The 26290-nt window shown below is 40.7% G+C and overlaps 1 protein-coding gene across 1 annotated transcript in view; it reads left to right on the top strand.

Annotated features, from left to right (window-relative positions):
* Positions 1-26290, top strand: part of LOC126235307 (uncharacterized) — a 115292-nt gene that overhangs the window by 18003 nt on the left and 70999 nt on the right. The window contains exon 3 of the mRNA XM_049944031.1: positions 6814-6996. Coding sequence (XP_049799988.1) covers positions 6814-6996 — 183 coding nt within the window. The remainder of the gene's footprint in view (positions 1-6813; positions 6997-26290) is intronic.

Here is a 26290-nt window from a genome sequence, read left to right as displayed (position 1 = left end):
CATTGACAAAACTCATTTACCCAAAGCAATGCCGACCATTTTTAATACTTAGTATATACCTTGTGCTGTCTTTCTACCCGTTGTCTGAAACTGCTGTCGAAATTAAAATTTATCAACTGGTTATATGACTTCATTGAAAATTTGTTTAATTTTCTTTTCAATTTTCTATTTAAAAATAAATCTTTAACTATTGTTTTGAATCTCAAGCGTGTCGCCAAAACTAGACAAGGTGAATCCGGTATGTTTCTTCTTAATTTGTTTTCCTTTTCCCCAAATTACAGACCTGAGACCTCCATTTAGTGCTGCTGAAATTAATTTTGATAAAGTGGAATACAAGGTTTGGATTCTTCTTTCAGTTCTGAATGTGAAATTCAGATTAAGTCTAATGGTAAGTTTAGTATTATTTCATGTATTCTTTATTATACCAAGAGATGTTGATTCAGTGTTATATTTCTTAATGGCTGTTACAACATATTTTCTTGGAACGCAGCAAAATATTTTCCAAAATTTATTAATACCATTCAGAGTGGTAATATATTTCCTTCTCCACGAATGATATACGATTCATTTTAATATACTTACTTCGAAAACTAGCTTCCTTCCCCTGACTAAATTCTGTGTTTCTGTAATGTGGTCGTTGTTAATATTAGCGAACGTCTAGTAAATTACGAAGAGAAGGCAGGTAAGTCCTTGGTGTTTTTATGGACTGTCTTGCTTTTCTCCTTTTAGGCGAAGAGAAAATTTATCACATTGTTTACGGTTTTTGTAGAACAGCATTCCTCCTCAGATATTCCGTAAACAGTTTTGCTATTTCTTCTCCTATTACTTCTCCTGTAGTCACAATTTGTATTGAAACACCGGCTTCTGTATGCATCTTTCCTTTAACGGCTTTACTCCCATTCTCTACACCAGTACCGGGAGAGTCATTATTTTCTTTCATTATTAGGGGAACGGCGGTTGGTATGGGTCGACAGGTAGTATGGACCACTTTGTGTTTCTCGGCTTTGTTGCAAAAGAGCGGAAGCATGCATTGTTTAGAATAAAGCGCAGACATCACTCCGTCATTTTCTAGAACTTGCGTGATGTAACTGTCGCGTTTGTGTCACAAATTTGTAAACTTTATTAGTTTTTAGAGTCAAAGATGGTAAATGGCGTAATTTTCAGTATCAGTTCAAAATTTTAAGGTTCAACAGTAATGTTATCGTGCTAGCAGTAACATGTAAGTAAGCGTATGTACAGGGTGTCCACAAAGTAAGTAGGTATTGAAAAAGGCAAATACGTTCTACATTTACAACGCTAATTTCTTTAAAATTATTATAGTGCATAAATTTTTGTATAAGAATGTGGATGCATACTTTAAAATACAATGTAGGCGCCTTTGACGTCGACAAACCATCTCAAACTGCGGAGTATGGAATCCACATTCCTATGGAGAAGGTCGTGTGGAATACTGCCGTTAGCTTGCCGAATCCGTGTTTCCAACTCTTCCATTGTGTGAGGTTTCGTCTGGTACACTTCACATTTTTCTCAGCCCCATAAAAAGAAGTCACATGGCCTCAGGTCAGGAATTCTTTCAGGCCGGTCATGAGGTGCGCGTCTTCCTAGCCAACGTCTTAAAAGCCTCTCAACCACCCAAGCTCGTAAATTTGCAAAGCGAGACGATGGGCCATCTTGTATAAAAATAATGTCTTCGATGTTTTCCCATGCAAATACTGGGGGATAAACAAAATTTTGAAGCATACGCAGGTAGCGTACTGCGTTCATTGTGTCACACATAATAAATTGTCCGATAACATTTGTGACTATCAATCCACGCCGCACAGTCACTTTTGAGCGAGACTGCATCTTCTCCGCTGTAATACTAGGATCGTCTTTCGCCCAATAGTGGGCACTGCGTCGACTGATAATGCTTCCCACATGGAATACGGTCTCGTCATTCTAGAAAATATTGTTAAACAATTGAAGCCAATCTTTGTGCCAATGCATAATCGACTCCCCGTACTTCATTCTGCGATCACAATCCTCTGTCATTAGCTGCTGCACTTGATACGGTTCCCATGTTCGATAATTCAGTTCTTTATGCAAGACTTGAGATACGCTTACCTTCTGAGTGCACTTTCTCGAAAGGCAGTATACATACCTTTCCTGCACACTCGCCGCTTTATCATCATATCGAGACGTAGATGGAGAACCATTTTTCTAGCATCTTTAACAGAGCCTTTGGTCATTAACTTTCTGTGACAATTTTTTTTCTCCCTGAGCGAACTGTGGCATTGACACCACTCGCAGTATGCCACCATCTCTGCACGAGAACGTTGGAATTCCACACTTCGTAACGTCCAGTACACTGTGCTCACTGTTGAACAGTCAGGCGACCGGGCATCTTTCCACCTGGTGAGTACAGCTCCTCTAACGGCAACCATCTGTACTGCAAAAAATAAAGAAAAAGGCGCTTGCCGAGGGGAAAAGAAGAAGGAAGGTAGAAAGCGAAGAAGATGGAACAAATAAATGCTGAGCATGAAGCGCAAGTCTGGCCTGGTAACCAGATGTCTGCAGCTGTATCGTCGCCGGTATGGCAATATGACCTCGGAGCCAGCTCATACATGCCCGCACAGTGACTCCAGAAATGCAAACATTATTTAATAGCCTATACGTTCACTCCATTTGCATTATGCTTCCGTCTCCTTGTAAATTCACTTTATAAAACCTAGGTACGTTCCATACACCCTGTACATTAGAAGCAGCAGTACCTGTGTTATTAAGAAGTATAATGCACCAAGAACTGTCTTACAGGAAACATCACCTCACACGTTTAATGTGTTGTGTCAGATTTAGTACACCACATGTTCAAAGGTATTTTTAACGAATTGTTTTTCATCATATTGTATTTTTATATATAAATATATTAATTTGTTTGTCACCACAAACACCCATTATTATTTAAAATACCTGTACAGCGCGTATCTGAACTCCTGGAAAACATTATTATGGCCGAATGAGTAGCATCACAAAGTAATAATATACATAATTTCAAAGAGCAAACTTGTAAGTTCTTTTCAACAACATTCGCTTCACATACACATCATGTGGGAATCATGTGTTATCCTACAAACTCTTGCAACACACAGGCCAACACGTCTTCCTAGACTGTGGCTGTCGCTGGTTCTATTCTCCGTTTCAATTCCAAAACATCATCTGAAAGAGATACTTCACGCAACGCTATAAAAAGAAATTACAATATCCAGGGAGATAGGAGGTCGTTTTAGCACTTATTGGTCTCTTGCTCCATCACGACCATTCCAAAGATTGGGCAGCACTGTGTTCAGGTGTGCCATGACATCACGGTGAACATGTGGAGGTGCACCATCTAACTGAGGGACAAGGTTCTCTTGATTCTGTTTGCAAATATGGCATTAACCAGTTATGCAACATCTGAAGGGAGGACTTTCGAGTAACAGTCCATTCTTCAACGAAGAAAGGTCCATAAAGTTTCTTATGAGACATGGCACAAAAAGACTGATCTTCGAAGAATCTCGCTCGTGTTCAACAATGTTATGAGAGTTTCCCCAAGTCCTACAGTTGTGCCTCTGTACTTTCCCATTTGTATGAAATGTCGCCTCGCCAGAAAAACATTACCGAACTTACACCATCATCTTCGACCTGCAATGCACAGCAAAATTCGAAGCGCTGTGCTTTGTCTATATGATATAAGTTTTGCATTACTGTAGTCTCCGTGGTTTCATGTTTAATTTTTTATGTAAAACAGGCCACACAGTTATTGTTGACATTTCCAATTCAAGCGAAGCTCTGCGTAGAGATTTTGCCGGACTCCTTGTGAACTTTATCACTTGTTCAGTGTTATTTGCATCCACACTTGCCCGACGACTTCTCTTCTTATCTCAAAAACATCCAGTTTCAGCGAAGCTCGCATGCCAATTGTAGGTTGCCTTTCTGGTTGCTCCTGCTTTTCCGTACTTCATCCTGAATTGTCGTTGGACATCAGTTTCACTCTCTGTTTTGTGAAATTCTAGGATGCGGAAACGCTGCTCAGCTCCAGATAGCGCCCTCTTGATAACGATAGCACGAAGCGATCAAACATAAAACTACGCGTCACGACTGCAATGAGGAAAAAGTTACAAGTTTACTTGGCTCTGAGCACTATAGGACTTAACATCTGAGGTCATCAGTCCCCTAGAACTTAGAACTATTTAAACCTAACGAACCTAAGGACATCACACACATCCATGCCCGAGGCAGGATTCGAACCTGCGACCGTAGCGGTCGCGCGGTTCCAGACTGAAGCGCCTAGAACCGCTCGGCCATAACGGCCGGCTACAAGTTTACTCTTTAAATTATATATACAGAGCGAACTTTAATAAAATCGACAAACTGCAAGGGTGAATTCCTGATTGGGAAGAAAGAAAAAAAGATCCTATGAACAGGTCTCTAGAAATGCATGGTGTGCGTGCAACGACAAAAAATCGTCCCAGAATACAGCACAGAGTTGTTTATACACGTCACAGCAGATATTCAAAACGGCCTCCATGGGATGCGATGCACGCGTTCGCACATATCTGTCATGCAGGATTCACATAATCGTACTTTGGCTTACACCATGTTGGCGGGTGACTTGCCTGGAGCTTGTATTAGGGTTAGTCTCGACATGGTGTAGAATCCGGTCTTCCAAATCAGGTATACGCTGTCTGTCGCGTTCCTGCACGTTCGTCTGTCCAAACTGACCAATGAACACACAAAGTCCGACAAAGGGCTTGAAACTTTGTGCAAAATCGTTGATGTGTGTGAGGGTGTTCGTTTTGTTATAGCCGTGCTGCCGTTCGACCGTTTCCATGTGCTTGGCAGAACACAAACACCGTCTCGCCTTGTTCCCGACGGGAATACCGGGCCATTCTGGTGCTTATACTACGCTGCGTCAACCAGACGGCCTGCAACTCAGAAAGAACACACTACACGTGGTCAGAGGAACTCATTCGTCAGCGCCAGCTACCGTGGCAACGATACGTTTCCGGACACGTACATAGGACCTTTTTCCTCCATTTACGGTCAGCAGTCCGTCCCTGCAATTTGTCGGTTTTATTAATGTGCACCCTGTATTGTTACATTGTAAAGCTACTCATTTGACTCCAATAAACTTTTTAAAGTGTTCCCGGACTTTTGAAACATGCCATACTTTTGTTGTATGGTTCAAAATGCGTGACACATATCTTAATAGCTAGAACTGTAAGCCTTGGAAAATTTTTTTCTTGCTTTTCCTGCCGAGTATTGTTCGTGTTACAAACCTTTTTTCACCATTTACGCCAAAACAAATGTTCGGGCAAAGGCTTTATGCAGTTACGCCTGATTTGAAATACACTACTGGGCATTAAAATTGCTACACCACGAAGATGACGTGCTACAGGCACGAAATTTAACCGACAGAAAGAAGATGCTGTGATACGCAAATGATTAGCTTTTCAGAGCATTCACACAAGGTTAGCCCTGGTGGCGACACCTACAACGTGCTGACATGAGGAAAGTTTCCAACCGATTTATCACTCACAAAGAGCAGTTGACCAGCGTTGCCTGGTGAAACGTTGTTGTGATGCCTCGTGTAAGGAGGAGAAATACGTACCATCACGTTTACGACTTTGATAAAGGTGGGACTGTAGCCTATCGCGATATCGGCTTATCGTAACGCGACATTGCTGCTCTCGTTGGTCGAGATCCAATGACTATCAGCAGAATATGGAATCGGTGGGTTCAGGAGGGTAATACGGAACGCCGTGCTGGATCCCAACGGCCTCGTATCACTATCAGTCGAGATGACAGGCATCTTATCCGCCTGGCTGTAACGGATCGTCCGGCCACGTCTGGATCACTGAGTAAACAGATTGGGACGTTTGCAAGACAACAACCATCTGCACGAACAGTTCAACGACGTTTGCAGCAGCATGGACTATGAGCTCGGAAACCATGGCTGTGGTTACCCATTACGCTGCATCACAGACAGGAGCGCCTGCGATGGTGTACTCAACGGCGAACCTGGGTACACGAATGGCAAAACGTCATTTTTTCGGATGAATCCAGGTTCTGTTTACAGCGTCATGATGGTCGCATCCGTGTTTGGCGATATCGCATGAACGCACATTGGAGCGTGCATTCGTGATCACCCGGCGTGATGGTATGAGGTGCCATTGGTTACACATCTCGGTCACCTCTTGTTCGCACTGACGGCACTTTGAACAGTGGACGTTACATTTCAGAATTGTTACGACCCATGTCTCTACCCTTCATTCGATCCCTGCGAAACCCTATGTTTCAGCAGGATAATGCACGACCGCATGTTGCAGGTCCCGTACGGGCCTTTCTGGATACAGAAAATGTTCGACTGCTGCCCTGGCCAGCACATTCTCCAGATCTCTCACCAACTGAAAACGTCTGGTCAATGGTGGCCGAGCAACTGGCTCGTCACTAAACGCCAGTCATTGGTCTTGATAAACTGTGGTATCGTGTTGAATCTGAATGGACAGCTGTACCTGTACACCCCATCTAAGCTCTGTTTGACTCAATGCCCAGGCGTATCAAGGCCGTTATTACGGCCAGAGGTGGTTGTTCTGGGTACTGATTTCTCAGGATCTAAGCACCCAAATTGCGTGAAAATGTAATCACATGTCAGCTCTAGTATAATATATGTGTCCAATTAATACCCGTTTACCATCTGCATTTCTTCTTGGTGTGTCAATTTTAATGACCAGTAGTGTACATGGCAGTGTGTACGGGACGGCTGAGTGCGGAACGTGTCGGTGTCGGGTGCAGGTATGGCCGAGCCAGGACTCCCCGCGGGGCGAGGCGGACGGCCAGAGCTTCGTGTTCCCCTCGGAGGAGCCTGGCTCTCCGCTGGCGCTGGTGCCCAGCGTGGTGGCCGCCGGCCGCGACGACGAGCCCGGCTGCTGCGACGCCTCCGCCAACCAGCACGACTCGGGCATCGACTCCGTGCAGGTGAGCAGGCGCGCCGCCACCGCTGTTTGCCGCAGATTTATAACCTGCAAAAAGGACTCACTAGCTCAGTTCGTCTATGCGATTCCTTCGTGTTCCTAAATTAAGGAATCCTCGAGATCAAAAAGAACACTGGACCATGACGATGCTGTGTCTTCAGCTGTCACAGTGACATATTAGGAGCACTTTCGGATAACAGTCGAACAACATATTACTTCATCTGTCATATATCTCACGAAATGACCAAACGTCGAAGTAACGAAAGTTCGACCTCGGACTTCTGCTCAGCGACAGTCGTTCTTGGTTCTTCCAACATTCACCAATGGAGCTGGAAAGACAGGTCACGATAAGGGTGCCCGAAATATTCCCTTTGCCAGAAAAGTTCCAGAACAGGTCCTTTTTATTTATAAGTTTGTAATACTACAAGAAACAAATGTTTTTATGTTACCTGGTATGCGAGTGTCCTTCAAATGACCTTGTCCAAGTTTCCGCGCCAACTCACTTGGTGACAACTTAGCAACACACTATTTGGGTTCGTGGTGCATTAGTTACAGTGACACAATGGATGCTGGTTGTGAGCAAAGACTGAATACTATGTTTTGGGTTAACCTTGGAAAAACAGCTAGTGGAAAGCGGACAATGATTAAGCAAGCATATGCAGGCAAGGCACTGTCGAGAAGTTGTGTTTTCGAGTGGCATAAAAGGTTTCGTCAAGACAGAGATTACGTACAAGACGATTCCAGAGCTGGTCGCCCACCTACAACACATACAGAACCAAACGTGGAGCGAGTAGAGTGGTTATTGCAAGATGACGGCCATGTAACTGTGCGTGCGATATCAGAAAAACTTAATTTGAATCGTGATGTGTGTTTTAAGGTATTACACAAAGATTTAGGAAAACGGAAACTTAATGCAAAACTCGTCCCTCACACACTAAAAGACGAACAAAAAGAGAAAAGACGAAGAATTTCTGACGAACTAATGGATACAGCCTGACGTGATCCGACATTTCCGTCAGGGATTACTGCTGGGCATGAAAGCTGGTTCTACTAATATGACCCCTTACACAAAGCGTCAAGGTGCTGAATCGCGGAGTCCTGCATCACCAAACTCGGCAAAAGTCAAACGACAACCTTCGAGAACAAAGAGAATGTTAATAGCATTCTTTGATAGTAAAGAATTAGTTTACCGTGAATCTGGTACTCCAGGTCAAACAGTGAACCAAACCGTTTACATCGAAATCTTGGAACATTTGCGACAAGCAATTCAACGTCGCCGATCAGTCTTGTGTCATTCTCAGGGCTGATTCTTACTGCTTGACAATGCAAGACCCCATACTTTTATCTGTTACCGGCTTCTCACCTTGCAATGTTTTCTTATACCCGCGAGCGAATAGGGCACTGAAAGGAAAGCTTCTTCAAGATATAGCACAATTCCTAAGAGCTGTCACAAATGAGCTTGCAGGTATCGCAGTTGAAAATTTCCCTGTTTGCTTCCAAGACCTCCACACACGTTGGCAACTGCGTTTAGATAGTCAAGGGGGCTACTTCAATAGGAGCTAAGATCATGACTTGGTAAGTGCGATTTTCTGTTTTTAAAAATACCTGTCCCAAACATTTCTGACAGATGGAGTGCTATCCGACACATACAGCGAGACGCCTCGAAGATTAATGACGTAGACGAGACGACACGTTAAGCTACTCCTTCTGTTCAAGCCACATTTTATTTCCTTATTTTTCCATCTTTATAATTTTGTATTGCTTATGTACATATCGTGTGGCGTTCAGTAAGTAAAACGGTACTGTCGATTTACTGCTGAATGGACACTGTTGGGAGTAAGATTTCACTTCCCACGCTAGCTGAAGGAGGCGGTTGGCTACATAGCGTTGCCAGTGGAGGATGGTATGAGGCGCAGTGGCTAGACACGAGAACGACCGTTACGTCAGTAGCGGGGTATGTAGGAAAAACACTGTTATTTAGGCGGGTATTAAGTAATCTTGCTTAAGAAATATAGTCGCTTTTCCCAATACGGATATTCATCCAATGAAGCCTACCGGTCACGAGTAAACTTTCTTACGACAATATTTCAATGGCAGAAATCGATTATATTAATAAATAAACGAATAATGTGCAAGCTAAAGAATATGTACCAAAGGCTGCGAAACAACACGAGTGTAAGAACGAGGTACAGGCTGAGCGCCATAGCCGCCGATAGGATGCCTTCCGATTTAGTTCTGCTGTAAGACGCGCTCTCAGGAAATTGTTAGTTTTTGAAATTTCTAGTTTTAAGTTAATCATTATTAATTGTGTCGATATTATCAGTTTATTATGTTTCGTAAAACTGACGGACTGATACTGCTTTTGCTAGGGACATAAACTTAGAGAAATTTTCAGAAAAACGGGAAGAAAGAATGCTACTCACTAGGATAGTCAAAGGACGGTTTGTCTTAATCGCCGCAGAACTGGGATAGAAAAGTAGGGCTAGTCATACTGTACGCCTCGTATACCATCCTCTTCGGACTCACTGGCTAAACTGAGACATTCGCCGTGGTGCAGTACAAGTGGAGGCCTTACTGCACTCTGTAGGAGCTGAGACTCACGGCACTCCTTTATAAGACTGCTAAGTCCAGGTCAAGCAACAGCCCCTGGGAACTGAACATCTGAAGTTACTGTGCGCACCAGTTACGAGTCGTAGGTTTAATGGAGCAGGGAATACTTTTTGGTTGACACTATAACTTTACTGATGATTAGGTTATTGACGGCTGGACGCAGTATGGTATGGATCGATCAGGAATTACATGTTGTCCTTAACATCATTTCACAGCTACGGAGAGCATTCCAGGGGAGGAGAAACATCCAATGCTAGATCAGCCAAGGTGTAACAAATCCTACAGCTCAACTGTGCCCTAAGCATCCAAAATACAGCCATTAACACACATCCTGCCGTATCTAGAAACGTCTTCGCAACTTCTATGTCACTATTAGCCTGTGTGTCTTCTGTTGCACAAGACTACTGCGTATGCTCGCTGACTCGTCAGTCACATTCCCCTCAGATAAAAGTGCTGTCTTTGTAACACACCTATTAGGTAAGCTGGAGAGCGGAAGGCTGCTTTCGGTTGTGAACAAGGACATTTTTTGAACCATTTAGAAGCTTTATTTACATCCCAACCCTTATAAATCATAACGATTTAGGAAACAAACAATCTAAAGCTCACTCCATAAAAGCCAATATCTCAACCTCCGCCTTGGAATAGATGAAATTTAGTTATGTCTGCTTAAGTTTTAAATTTTTAAAACTTTGGAGTGATAATAAAATTACCTGGTGACGGAAAGAATCTTAAAAGAACTCCACAAACCAAGATATTAAAGAAAAAGTTGAAAATCAGTTATAGCAGCACTTTGCGAACGATTGATAGTCTTTCCCCCTACATACAACCACCGTAGTAACTCATAATCAACATGCTGAATACACTCTTCCGGTCAGGAACCGCTTGGAGTCCCACACCATGAGCCTCCACATGCAGATTCACAGCACGCCCCAGGCATCCACCGCTTCGTTGCTGTCTACTCGAACAGGCCAAGAGAGAGAAGCCTGCCACCAGTTTGTTGTTGCCCCAGCCAAAAACCACACAACACTAGAATATAACCAGGGTCCCATATTACAATACGGACGCACGTAACGGAAGTGACTTGGCAATGAACTCCGAATACGAGAAAGTATGGCACGAAAACCCGTATTTTCAATTCGAAATACGCGATATTTTTCATTTATATTTTATGTGTTGGTCTCGTAGTGTAGTAGTAATGTACGTGCTTGGAAACTGAAACGTTTTCGTGACCTTGCGAAGTAATATGTCCGAAAAATTTCAACATTTTTTACTCTTAGCTTTAAGATTAACTTACTGTAATTTAGATGAGTATAATCTCATCCAAAACTTTGTGAATCACATCGTCGTCTCATTTTGATATAAAATTATTTTTTTTAAAAACCAAATATTATAATTTTGACTGTATGGCAATTATAAAGTGGAAGAAAATTCACCTTGGCGCATGTCAAAACCGTAAAGACATCTGATAAGAAATTGGTTTGCATCACATTATTTTCCTGGTTACGACTTATATGTGTGTTGCTCGTATTCTGCTTTACACTGAGATGACGAAAGTCATGGGATGGCGATATGCAAAAATACAGATGACCGTAGAATCACGTAAACAGGGTGTTTTGCCGGAACTGTCATTTGTCCTCAGATGATTCCTGAGAAAATTTTCCGACATGATATATGGCCGCAGGACGGGAATTATCAGAGTCTGAACTCGGAATGTTAGCTGGGGCTAGAGCACGGGACATTCCATTTCGTAAATCGTTAGGGAATTCAATATTTCGAGATCCACAGTGTCAAGAAGGTTGTATACCTGGAAGAATCCTGGGGATACTAATAGGTATCAGATAGATTATATAAAGGTAAGACAGAGATTTAGGAACCAGGTTTTAAATTGTAAGACATTTCCAGGGGCAGATATGGATTCTGACCACAATCTATTGGTTATGAACTGCAGATTGAAACTGAAGAGACTGCAAAAAGGTGTGAATTTAAGGAGATGGGACCTGGATAAACTGAAAGAACCTGAGGTTCTAGAGAGTTTCAGGGAGAGCATAAGGGAACAATTGACAGGAATGGGGGAAAGAAATACAGTAGAAGAAGAATGGGTAGCTCTGAGGGATGAAGTAGTGAAGGCAGCAGAGGATCAAGTAGGTAAAAAGACGAGGGCTAATAGAAATCCTTGGGTAACAGAAGAAATATTGAATTTAATTGATGAAAGGAGAAAATATAAAAATGCAGTAAATGAAGCAGGCAAAAGGGAATACAAACGTCTCAAAAATGAGATCGACAGAAAAAGGAAAATTAAAGAGACCTTTGGAGAGAAGAGAACCACTTGTATGAATATCAAGAGCTCAGATGGCAACCCAGTTCTAAGCAAAGAAGGGAAGGCAGAAAGGTGGAAGGAGTATATAGAGGGTTTATACAAGGGCGATGTACTTGAGGACAATATTATGGAAATGGAAGAGGATGTAGATGAAGATGAAATGGGAGATAAGATACTGCGTGAAGAGTTTGACAGAGCACTGAAAGACCTGAGTCGAAACAAGGCCCCGGGAATAGACAACATTCCATTAGAACTACTGATGGCCTTGGGAGAGCCAGTCATGACAAAACTCTACCATCTGGTGAGCAAGATGTATGAGACAGGCGAAATACCCACAGACTTCAAGAAGAGTATAATAATTCCAATACCAAAGAAAGCAGGTGTTGAAAGATGTGAAAATTACCGAACTATCAGTTTAATAAGTCACAGCTGCAAAATACTAACGCGAATTCTTTACAGACGAATGGAAAAACTGGTAGAAGCCGACCTCGGGGAAGATCAGTTTGGATTCCGTAGAAATGTTGGAACACCTGAGGCAATACTAACCTTACGACTTATCTTAGAAGAAAGATTAAGAAAAGGCAAACCTACGTTTCTAGCATTTGTAGACTTAGAGAAAGCTTTTGACAACGTTAACTGGAATACTCTCTTCCAAATTCTGAAGGTGGCAGGGGTAAAATACATGGAGCGAAAGGCTATTTACAATTTGTACAGAAACCAGATGGCAGTTATAAGAGTCGAGGGGCATGAAAGGGAAGCAGTGGTTGGGAAAGGAGTGAGACAGGATTGTAGCCTCTCCCCGATGTTATTCAATCTGTATATTGAGCAAGCAGTAAAGGAAACAAAAGAAAAATTCGGAGTAGGTATTAAAATTCATGGGGAAGAAGTAAAATCTTTGAGGTTCGCCGATGACATTGTAATTCTGTCAGAGACAGCAAACGACCTGGAAGAGCAGCTGAACGGAATGGACAGTGTCTTGAAAGGAGGGTATAAGATGAACATCAACAAAAGCAAAACGAGGATAATGGAATGTAGTCAAATTAAATCGGGTGATGCTGAGGGAATTAGATTAGGAAATGAGACACTTAAAGTAGTAAAGGAGTTTTGCTATTTAGGGAGTAAAATAACTGATGATGGTCGAAGTAGAGTGGATATAAAATGTAGACTGGCAATGGCAAGGAAAGCATTTCTGAAGAAGAGAAATTTGTTAACATCGAGTATAGATTTAAGTGTCAGGAAGTCGTTTCTGGAAGTGAAACATGGACGATAACTAGTTTGGACAAGAAGAGAACAGAAGCTTTCGAAATGTGGTGCTACAGAAGAATGCTGAAGATAAGGTGGGTAGATCACGTAACTAATGAGGAGGTACTGAATAGGATTGGGGAGAAGAGAAGTTTGTGGCACAACTTGACTAGAAGAAGGGATCGGTTGGTAGGACATGTTTTGAGGCATCAAGGGATCACAAATTTAGCATTGGAGGGAAGCGTGGAGGGTAAAAATCGTAGAGGGAGACCAAGAGATCAATACATTAAGCAGATTCAGAAGGATGTAGGTTGCAGTAGGTACTGGGAGATGAAGAAGCTTGCACAGGATAGAGTAGCATGGAGAGCTGCATCAAACCAGTCTCAGGACTGAAGACCACAACAACAACACAGTGTCAAGAATGTGCCGACAATTCCAGATTTCAGGCATTACCTCTCCCCATGGACAGAGCACTTAATGTCAGAGAGCGTTTGCGTAGAGTTGTCAATACTAACAGACAATCAACACTGCGTGAAATGACCGCAGAAATCAGTGTGGGACCTACGATGAACGTTTCCGTAACGACAGCGCGGCGAAATTTGGCGTTAATGGGCTGTGGCAGCAGCCGACGGACTCGAGCGCCTTTGCTAACAGCACGACATCGCCTAAGGCGTCTCGCCTGGGCTCATGACCATATCGGCTGGAAAACTGTTGTCCGGTCAGATGAGTCACGACCTCAGTTGGTAAGAGCTGATGGTGGGATTCGAATGTGGCGCAAACCGCACGAAGCCATGGGCCCAACTAATCAACAAGGCACAGTCCAAACTGGTGGCGATTCCATAATGGTGTGGGCTGTGTTTATATGGAATGGACTGGATCCTATGGTCCAACTGAATCGATAATTGACTGAAAATGGTTCGGCTACTTGGAAACCATATGGAGTCATTCTTAGACTTCATGTTTCCAAACAACGATGGAATTTTATGGGTGACAATGCAATATGTCACTGGGCTATAATTGTTCGCGATTGGTTTAATGAACATTTTGGACAATCTGAGCGAATGATTTGGCCATCCGGGGAGCCGAACATGAAACCCACGAACATTTATGTGAGATAACCGAGAAGTCAGTTCGTGCACTGGCAACACTTTCGCAGTTGAAGACGGCTATAGAGGGAGCCTGCCACAGTATTTATTCTGGGCATATCCAATGACTTTTTGAGTCCATGCCATGTCGAGATACTGCACTACGCTGGGTAAAAGAAGATCCGATACGATATCAGGAGATATCCCCTGACTTTTGTCAGCTCTGTGTATTTTCACATGCATATTTTTTGCAGTATATGATTCCATATTTGTTTGTCTTTCATATAAAACTCATTTTACAACATAGTGTTCTGTGGACTCATGTACATTTTTTCCTGCTTACGAATTTGTGTGTCAACTGCTTAATTTAAATATTGTTCACACTATACTTTTTTTATATTTCACATCCATTTTTCACGCTTCCTTGCATTTATTAGAAAACTCCGCGATAGCAGCTTATGACAGAATTGGCATTCAAGTTTGTTACTTCGCTTTGGATGGTATTGCTTCTTTCCACTGACAACGCTTTGTAACTTTAGTGACTAAGATATTCTTAGCTGCAAATACAAAAAATGTAGCAGTAGTTACTACAAACAATAAGAGCATATTTTAGTAGAAAATAGTATACTACAATCATCCTCCCACTGCGAAGAACACTTGAAAGCAAGTAACACACACTCTCAGGCATTCATCACTGGATCTACTGTTGACTTTTTATAACTAGAGTTTACTAAATGCAGTAGCAAGCAGCACGGTGGAAGCATGTTCATACTACAGCACACGATCCCACGTATAAATATGCACTTCGATTTAGATTGTGTTGCTGCATAATAGTACGTGGCAAAATAACTACTTACTCTGTCATTAATACTAAAATGCATACTTGGCACCAAGAATCAACATCATTCAAATCAGAAACACATTCTCACTCCGCGACAAGATGTAAGAGAGTTGAAAGCTATCATGGAGATCTCCACTAACCGCGAAAAAGTACGAGAGTCAAAAGCTATCATGGAGATCTCCACTAAGCGCGGAAAAGTACGAGAAAGTGTGCAAACAAAAATGTAGTATAATGCGAGCAACTTACTTACGATGTATTTAAATCCAGAAGCTCACACACTGATTTGCAGGCGGGAACGAATGACCACAAAACGCTATGGGACAAAATCAACTTTTTATGTGAACCAAAAATAAATATGGAATAATTTACTGCGCCCAATACTATGGATATGAGTAAAAATGAAGCAGAATACCAGCAGTATATTAGCAATACAATTCAAAGCGTGTAATATACGCAAGAAGTCGTACTCGGGAATACAGTGCGATGAAACCAGCTTCTGTTTGCTACGAAACTAAAACAAGTAGGGAATTCTAGAAATCACCTAATAAGAAACTAAGATGCTTGATTAGTTTGATGCATGATCAATTTGCAGTTCTCCAAGTGGCCTGGCAGCAGAACGAGATCGTATTCCCGAAAGTTCCTATGTGGTTTTCAACCCCCCCCCCCCCCAAACCAGCCAAAAACACACTACTCCTTTTGAAGCGCACTGCTGAGCATAGGTGTACTTTAGCCATAAAAGCTGGCCATATTTCACTTTTAAAATCTGAGTAATTCCCTGAATGCATATAGCACACCGGGCTCGTATTCGGGAGACGACGGTTCAGTCCCGCGTCTGGCCATCCTGACTTAAGTATTCCGTGATTTCCCTAAATCACTCCAGGCAAATAACGGGATGCTTCCTTTGAAAGGGCACGGCTTACTTCCTTCCCCGTCCTTCCCTAATCCGATGAGACCGATGACCTCGCTATCTGGTCTCCTCCCCCCAACAACCCAACCCAACCCTAAATGCATAAATTCCTGTGACAGTATAAAATATCGGGCATTACTGAGACAGTGTTTTGTTTTTCTACTGTGCATTGATATGCAGCAGAGCTAGCCTGTATATACGCATTGCTGACAAAGCATTTGAAGCTTCTCTACTGGCTTGAAATCAGAGTGCGTTTGTGAATGTGTTCAGGTGTGTTTTTACTTGAAGTGTGGAGGAAAGCAAAATGGATTCCGAAGATTCGGGTACGTACCGTTATTTATAATTATTTTCATTCATTTTATTTACTATTTTTATTAGTAAACGTTCGTTGTGTTATAGTTATGTGTGTTTCGTGCAGATTTGTTAATACAGTGTGAGAAAATCCTTCTCCTACTGAAAATTTAAAAAAGCAGCCGCGTAATACCGAAATCTGATTTTATACGATATTTCTACATTAATGAGTTTTCTGCTGTAAAAAATGTCATCTCCGAAATAAATTTTGAAAGCATTTTGTTTTTATCCTAGGTCTCTAGAAAGCCAAAATTATGACAAGAAAAGGCCTCTACGATTTCATAAAGATGTTCTGTAAAAGAGTTTGTAAAAAAATTGGACGTTATGGAAAATTACATATCAGACCGTACCCCTTCCCTTGTGAACAAAAGAAAGGTTTTAAACAAAACATGTCTTATACAAACACACAATTTAAAAAAATATTGCTTGCTTGGAACAAAGTTGCAAGTACTTTCCGAAAATATAACCATAATTAGCTGCAATGTACCATTAAAATTTCTTGCATTGATAGGTCATCTAAGTCGTTCGTTGAGTTATGTTAACACAGTTAAAGGCATAAGACAGTACTGAGAAACAATTTTGGAGCAACAGAAAGGATGTATGTCAGTCAAATGAAACTTCAAGAATCTGTAAATGTTGAGGGTTTCAAAGAGGTCAAAAATATTAATTCATCTTCTACACGAGGAGCCAAATGCAGATAAGCATTAGATCAGAATCTTAAAGACTTACAAGCAGATTGACGACTTTCACACATCCAAGCTCCATTAATCTTTGAGGAAGCTTCCCTGACAATGAAACAATACGAAATAATACGAACCGCTGATGAGAAATTCTATCTCTGTTACAGTATCCTTCCGGATATATTGTATATCACCTATGACACTGTTGTTCGTTTAGCACCACCCAGGGGTCAACTGTAGGGTAATTTAGGTTGTACCTACGGATGTGAGCAACGATCGAACCCATTGTATATTGTATAAGTTCACCACACGATTAAATAAATAAGTATCCTTCAAGAGTATAAAAAGCAGTGCTACCTTGTAAGTGAATCCTATGAATCCTATCAGGTGACTGCCGCCTGTGGAGAGATTCAGCGTTAAGCTTTGCTTGATCACACGTGTGAGCGATTAATACCATATTTGGAAGAGCTTTTAAATGATCTTCCAAATGGTGCCACAAATATACTGGAACTTACCTACATATGGAACTGTGATGGTTCACAGCAAATTCAGTTTAAACAAAAGTTTTAGAACAACAATGGTTTTGATGCAAATACATTTCTGTCATCGTTAGACCCTCTCCAAATTATTAGCAGCACGAGTCAATAAATAATCGTTTGGAAAAATCCTACATCATCTCTTTACTGTCGCAGGTCTGTAAGAGATTTATTCATGAAACATCTAATGTTACTAACGAAGAAGCTGGTTACATCAACGTGCAAATTGAAACATTACAAGAAAGAAAAACTGCAAGAACAGTGAGTGATTTATCCATAAAACACAGATCCCTCGCGACTGTGGTAGATGCAGAAGTCTACAGCGCAGCAAAAGAGATAGCGCTGTCAATGAGATGCTTTATTTTTAAGGCTCCCTCAAAAGACTTCAATGACTTGTCAAAAACCAAAGTAGTAAATGCAGAAGCTCTTCGGTTCGGCCTGTGTATATTTCATGTGCGAATTAGAGTTTTCGAATTTTTGTTACATTTGTCGTATAAAATAAACATCAAGAAGCTCCAAATCCGTTAGAAAAAGGAAAGGAAACTTTTTCAAGAGAGGAAAAAAGCCACATAAAAATGTTTATAAATCTATTGGGATTAATTGTAGATGCTCCCAAGCATACAGAAATAGCGTGATGGAAATTCCAGTAGCAGATACTTGGCGTTGATTGTTCCGTCGGTTGGTAGTGGATTTTGTACATTATGAAAGAAACACACACAGCACCGCTGTGATGTGTTAGAATATTTATTATTTGTTATACGAACCGGTTTTCGGCTGTTGTGCCATCATCAGACACAAAGATAAGTATGTGGTGCAGTGAAAATGTGTTCGATCAAATATTTTAAACGAAAGCATCTACAGAGTATCTCCATATCCAATCATGAAAACTGTTAATGTTAGAATTAGGAAAAACAAGAAGTATTATTTCAGTATAAATGCAATGTAAGGTTATTTCACTAAGATAAAATACGTAAAGATTAGCTAATGAACTACACAAAAATTACAACAGTTGTACACAGAAGAAAATAATTGAACAATGAACTCTGGTGATATATTTCAGAGATGTGGCTGAAGAAAATAATCTTGTATGCAATTGGTCCTAAATTACAAACAGATAACATATATAAGAGATATTAAGCAGGTGAGTGAAGCAGCTGTGATTATACTAGGTAAAATGTTTTAACACAACTAGAGAAATTATAGTAACTGAAAATAAGGAAAATGGGTCATTTGAGTAAGAGGGGTAGGTTACAACATGGCCTGGATAGGATTATGAGTAGTGTCTGCAGTTAAAAGTGGCGAGTAAGGAAAAGGTATAGCCATTTAGTACTAAGCTTAGGTTGATGGATTACTTTCCATTATTTCAGGATAGTTCATCAAGATATTTTGCAGACCTTGAAACATCAGCAGAAGTAACAGATGTAAATCTGTAACTCATCTATCGATTCAGGGTTACTCTACAGGCTGTTTCCAGTAGACGTAAAGCAGACAAAGACAATTTTCTGCTTTTCCTTCTGAAGCAGCAAGACTGTATGTTGATTTGTATCTATCGTAGCTTCTGTCCTCCACTGTACACAGTATTTTGGTGCATGGCCCAACTGTCATTGATCATGTCCAGTTTATCAGAAGAAGCAACATAGGCCCGCAATAGCTACTTTCGTCTGTACAGACAAACACTCCCCAGGAAATCCTCATGAGAAGAAAGTAATGTGGACACAGTAATCAGGTTGCTGCTAACACCTGCTCCATTGATAACAGGAATGCGTCCAAAGCCAAAGAAAACCAGCAAACCTATGTTAAAAGAAACATTACATTTACTGTTCTCAAGCGAAAGATGGATTAGTCAGGTCCCTAAAGCTGAAAGTGACGATGAACAGGAGTCCCCAACAGAAACAGGCTGCTCAGATGAACAAGACTGGGAGGAATCATTTGAATAATACACAGTGTTGTAGCTAAGAACAAAGAATTGAATAAATGTTCCACATTTTTTTTATTTCATGTTATAAAGTATGTAAGCACATTATTACCCTACAAATATGTTATCTAGGATCTCACAGGGAATACCAGAGGCTAATTTTCGCTAACTTTTTGCATGAAGTGCCCCCTTGGGCGCCGTTCACTCCTCAACGAACAGGTAGCACCCTCTTCGCAGGTACCCTGAGAGTAGCACAGAGGGCGGTTTAAAGTCGGTGGACAGCAACTAATGATGAACGTACAGAATAGTGGCACAGAGTTGATCAGCGAATGTGGACTTTCACCCGCCATAAATGGATCTGACACCATATTTTTCTGTTTTATTCTGGAGACACCGTCGTCCGTTCAGATGACGCGACATGGGAACATTACAAATCTCACCATGTTGAAGATAGTGACCGATGTGTTAGCACCATTTAAACCACCTGGAGTAGCCTTATATTACCAGCACATAGTCCATTTCATTTTTTTCCAGAAGTACTGCAACGGATGCATTGTTTAGAGATATACAGGCAGAAACAACGCACGCACTTTCCACGTCGTTCATATGTTCCTGGATTTCCTATTACTGAAGATGAAGCCCGACGACAAATGTGAACAACTACTCCAACATGAGGACACCGTGTGTCTAGAGTGGCCATGGAGCTCCCGCACTTAAATCTGAACATTCATGGAACTTGGAGCGCTACAGAATTAGACAATAACAACACCACTAGCAACTACTGAATTTCAGTATGTGCTAACATGGACAGTGTATGGGGAACTGTCGTGCATTTTCTGTGTTGTGAGAATACCACCCCAAGATTGAGGTCCCGTACGCCACTGGTGGAGGCACGCCACCCATCCGTAGCTCGTGTCCGATTTATTGTTGTATCTTGTGCCTTCGTTACTATGCGCTGTGTCACAACTTAGCAGGAACACGGCGTAATTCGCGCGTTTTCGAAGCATTTCGCATTGTTTCGAGGATCTCGGAATGGTAGAAACAGTGGCGCATTTTTGAAAAGCGGCTTCACTAATAACATAAATGGGAGAACCCGAATCAAGGACTGTAGAGAATTTGTGTGTGCCTATCGAAATACTAATGAGGGGATGATGAACAGTTGATTGTAGTTCGATTTTTTCCAGCAGAAGGTCCTCTCGTATATCGTCACAGTGGATAACGTGTGGTGTAAAATTTTCAGAAGAATCATGGCACCACTCGCGCTCCAGCGAGCACGCGGTAAGCAGTGCAGTTAGTTGGTATTGTTGGTGTTCTGTTTGACGCAGATGGTCTCCTGTTTCGTGGATTTGGTGGACGAACTTCTACTAACTGTACTGTTCTACCTGATGAATTATTGTAATCATGTCTCGGGTGTAACCGGGAATCAGGTTGATTAAATGGTACTCGTCTGTCATTGCCGTAATTCTGTTGGCTGTCATTGGTTTGTCTCTGGTTATGAATTGGATAATTATCATTACGATTTGGAAAATTCTGTTGACTGTACTAATGAGTGGGTTGGCGATCAAAGGTTTGTCGTCGTTGGTAGTAGTCATTGGTTCCATATGGTTGATGGCGGTTCTGGTGCCACATTTGGTTTCTTTGTACAAAAGAAGTGTTGGAATTATTCCGCTGATTCTCCCAGTTTCTTTGGTTGTTACTGTACCGCCGATTATTTTGCGGGGTATTGCCATATTGACCATTGCGGAACGACATTGACGGAAGGGGATGATAATTTTGATTTGTCGGCCGCGGTGGTCTAGCGGTTCTGGCGCTGCAGTCCGGAACCGCGGGACTGCTACGGTCGCAGGTTCGAATCCTGCCTCGGGCATGGGTGTGTGTGATGTCCTTAGGTTAGTTAGGTTTAAGTAGTTCTAAGTTCTAGGGGACTTATGACCTAAGATGTTGAGTCCCATAGTGCTCAGAGCCCCTTTGATAATTTTGATTCCTGGATGGGTAGGCATTCACAACATTCTGCTGATACTGGGGTTGTGGAAGAAAGCATCCTGCATTTCCATATTGAGGTCTATTATTCGGAAACTACCTGCCGTTATTACGGAAACGGTTGTCTCTATTCTTTTGTGATTCCGGCAAAGAGTATTGACTAGATCGTGGACTGTGTGTTTTATCCAGTTCAAGAAGCTGTAAAACATCACGAAAAGTGTTCAAGTTTTCTGTGCGATTTCCTGTCAGCAACGGAACTCTCAATCATCTAGGTAATTTTGAAATACAAAGCGGAATGAGACCGGAAGGGCTGTAAGGTTCAGTTAAATGATGATTCTGTTGAATCATGTGGTCAAAATATTGTGTCAAAGTGCCAAATTGTGAATTACAAAAGGGTGGCATATTTAGCAACTGATCTCTCACAGCACGCTGTGAAGTGGGATTCCAGTAAGCGTCAAGAAATTGTTGTTGGAATGACTGGAAAGACAAACATTGCCGTGCAATGTATCTCATTCGCGTTGCAGGTTCGCCCTCCAAGAAACTGCAGACAAGTTCTAATTGATGTGCCACTGGCCAATTTGGAGGAAAAGCGAATGTAAATTGCTGAATCCAATCAAGAGGATGTAAAACATTCGGGTTATTCCGGAAAGTCTTAAATTTTTTGATTGACAGGAAGTGTTTGTAATCTGCATTGTGTTGACGTGCAAAAGAAGGAGCATCATGGGGCAAAGGAAAATTGCCTAGGAAGGTACTACTTTGTACAGGGTAATCTCGTGCAAATGGAGCCTGTGAAGGTAAGAATGGGGGCTGTGGTTGCTGGTATGCAAACGAATTTTCCTGCTGTTCTGGGATAAAATTACGAGGTGCACTGGCGTCCTGTAATTGTTGCTGAATATCGGAAAGTTTATTATGAATTGAGTTGAGTTCTCGTATTGTAGTTCATTAATAGTAATTTGTTTACTCTTAATTATAGCCAGAGCTTGGTATTCAGTTGTCTCTGAAAAGGGAACTGGGGTTGTCTGATCTAATTCATTTTCTGCATGAGTTTCCAAAGCGCCTACTCTTTCCGTTATGTTTTCCAATTGTGAGCGGAATTGCTTACCCTGTTCATTGACCTTTGTTTTAAATTGAGTGACGTCAGATGTCAGGAATTCGGTACATGATTCTAAGGCCTGTATGTGCTCAAAATGAGCAGCGGAAATTTGTTGCAGCTTTTCAATAGATTCTGGTGGAAGTACTACATTGATTCTGTCCCTAAGGTCAGTAACACCACGCTTATGCATTTCAATGATATCCTGTAATTTATTGTCAGTTACTTCTTTAAATGTGTCGATAGTTTGGGTTAATTTCTGAATGCTGCCGGTGAGGTATTCGTCACGTTTTGCGTTATGTTTATAACGCTTAGCATTCTCTGCACGGTATTGCGCAAATTGTTCATCACGCTTTGCGTCACGTTCGCTCAGTAGTCGAAGAAAACAATCAAATTTATCTTCAGCTAGAGCTGGGGATGTCACCTCGGGATTTGGGTGTTGCAACTCATATTGCTGGGGAGGGTTGCTAAAAACTGTTTGAGAATTCTCAGATGAAACAATTTCTCTGTCTGAGGAAGAATACTGCAAGAGAAGTTGGTTGTCAAAATCAACCACTTGGCTTTGTGGAGGTTGAATTAACATGAACGGGTCATGGGAAACTGTTTCTAATTGGCTTATTGCATCAGCTGGTGCGTAGGTCAAATGGCTCTGTTCATACTGGGGTATGCAGCCAGGTAGTCTTGTATGCAGCGGTCAGGGTCCAAGTGGAAATTGTTGGAGAAGACGAAAATTATACACATGATCGTTCCAATACTAGTCTTCATGGATATCTAAGCAGTTAGTGCACTAACGTGTGGAAAATCGATTTACAGATGTTCACGTTCAACATACAGGATAAATAATGATGTCCCATTCTTCTGAAATTTTTTACGTTGTTCTAATCCACTCAAAAATTATGCACGTCATTTTCTCCTTTTTTTGTCAGCACTTATGTACGTATATAGGATGATTCAGCTGCACCCATCGATAGGATTTATGTGACGCACAGGGCCTTCAAAACTAATGCATGAGATTTTCATATTCTCTTTCTTGCTACGTGCAATCTGTTGGCTCTACAGAAAAAATGAACAGAATCTTTTTGTGCTAAGTTTAATGTAATTATATTTTGTATTGAAATACGTTTCCGCTAGACGCCACAGTTTTGGAGTTATTCGGGATTAACGTGTGTGGAGGTCACTTTTGTACGTTTTTCTTCGATAATTCGAAAACAAAGGCCTCTGGCGCAAAAGTACCCCAGTACAAAATATAACTGCAGTAAATATCCTACAAAAGGACCGTGTTCATTTTTATGTAGGACTAACAGTTTGCATATAGCCAGTGAGCAAAAATGAATATCTTCCACTTGGTATTTGAAGGCGTTGCAAGTTGCATATAATCTGTAGGTAGGGGCAGCTTTCAACCTGTATACAAGCATAGGGTACTCGACAACAGTAAGTACCATTATGTACTTCACCCAAAAGCAATTACTGCAGTTTTAGCAATGTTGCGTTACACATTCAAATTATGAAGCATTCAGTTGTTATTTTCCAACCAGTGAATGGAAATATGTACACCAACTAGCACTGCAATAAGTAAAAATAAATAAAGGCAGTAAGGTAAGCGTCAACAATTTTCAGCAATATTCCAAAGTGATCCACTCTACATAAACACTTGTTGGTTCCCTATGTTTCAACTTCTGCTCCGCAAGTATTTTTTCTACGCTGAATAACAACTTGGATTCAAAATGGACCTCATATTCGCCACCTTGACATCTTGATATGAGTTTACCACGATTTTCATATGTAGAGTAATACTTTACATAATATGCAATAGAGTCACATAAATATCATTAACAGCATTACAAAAACACACAGATTTAATCAATCAAAAAGAAGTTGATTTTAGAAATTAATGTAGAACAGTCGAACGAAACGAAATGCACTGATGAGTACGATTTATCACTTTTTGTCATATTCATTGATTTTGAGCAACAAAATCTGAAATACCAACTCTTGAGAAAATGCCGTTAGTTGAAAATTTTTTGTACAATAAATAAAATATACAATGTTAAACATTCCATTAGACACCAGAATAACTGTAAATTCAGAAGTGAATAAAGACTCAGGAGCCAGTCTCCATATATTTAAAATTATTCTCAACCAGCCTAAAGAAACCTTCACTCCTCAAACCAGAAAAAAAACAAAAAGCAATAAATGGCAGTGATGTATACTTGACTCACCTTCATTTTGCTGCCGAAGTAGCATTCTTGAAAATAGGACTGAAAACTAATCACAGTGAGACTAAAATGATACATAAGCAATTCAATGATGCAAATTATCAATGTTTTTATATTTGGTGAAGTTGAAGACATTGATTGAAACCTCTGCAAAAGGAATAAACCCAACAAAATAAAAGTGGAGTGCACTTCATGAACTACAGTTTCCACAATGAAGGCTCCAACATATTTAAGCCAAAATGTAACAGTAAATATATTTTACCAGAGAGCAATGGCCTTTTATTGTGAAATTATTAAGTAACTTAGACTCCTTTAGTGATCAGTTTAGGGGTGCACAATGGATATTGCTAGAAAATACAGAAGCATAAAGAAAAGATCAGTGAAGTGAATGGAATGGTAAAAGAATGAAATATTTTCTTTGCTGACATCCAAGAGATAAGAAACAATGGAGCTGACATCATAATAGTAAGTGGGGTAGATGGAATTACAATACATATAGTGGCTACTTCGATATGTATCACTGGTGATGGAAAAATTTAGAGGTTGCCTTTTCAGCAGAGGATGATAGTTAAAAGATTATCATCATAATGATGAAGTATATTTACATTTTGAGGTGTGAGAGCTCCAATCCATTGTAAGAGACTCTGCTAAATACCTAACCTGAGGTAATTGACTGAACTGTTAACTACAGTAGGAATAGTATCTACAATTTCTATATTTTATTAAGAGAGAAAAAAGCAGAACATGTCAGTTGCAGGCTATGTATACATGATTTGTTTGGCTTAAATATAATGGTGTTTGTCACTACTCACATTAACAAATAAATATAAATGTAATAGCATGGTAATTACCAATGTATCTTACACTACAAATGCTAGTACCATTTAATCTTATATTTGTGAAAAAAATAGAATTAGTCCAGAATAAATGCTTTCTGAGCAGATTTGAAATTTTCCTAGCTGTTTGACACACATCTTATGTTACATGGCAAATGATCTAAGAATTGTTTTCCTTCATGTTGAGCTTCTAAATCACTGAAATGCTTGGTAATCAATAAAGGTAATTTTTTATTCTAATGCTGTAGCTACACTCATTACAATTACTCTCAAGTTCCTTAGGTTTCTTATGGAACATTTTTATTAGCATGAAAAATGGGAAACGCTGAGACTACGGAACTTAGCTGATTGAGGAGCTTGTTAATATATTTGTTCCTCTTCAGATTTTTATCAATAAATACATCTAGAAGATCGAAACATTCTGAAACATTCAGGCCTATTGATTGACACATATTTATGTGCTAGATTATTTTTAATGGTTATTGTTGGTCGTAAAAGATTGCATACACAGCATTTTCCCAAAATTACATTGAAATAACCTGTGGAGAAACACTCACCAATTATTTGAAAAGTAATATTAACAATTTCTATCTGATTGGGTTACTAATCAAATTTCTCTCATCTGCTAAGAGTATCATGCCTACTTGAAGTATCTTTCACATATCTGGAACAGGAGTAAATACATAGCAAAT

This window comes from Schistocerca nitens, chromosome 2, assembly GCF_023898315.1.
Source record: "Schistocerca nitens isolate TAMUIC-IGC-003100 chromosome 2, iqSchNite1.1, whole genome shotgun sequence".
NCBI lineage: Eukaryota > Metazoa > Arthropoda > Insecta > Orthoptera > Acrididae > Schistocerca > Schistocerca nitens.
Note: the sequence above shows the minus strand (reverse complement) of the source record. Positions and strands in the feature narration are given on the sequence as shown.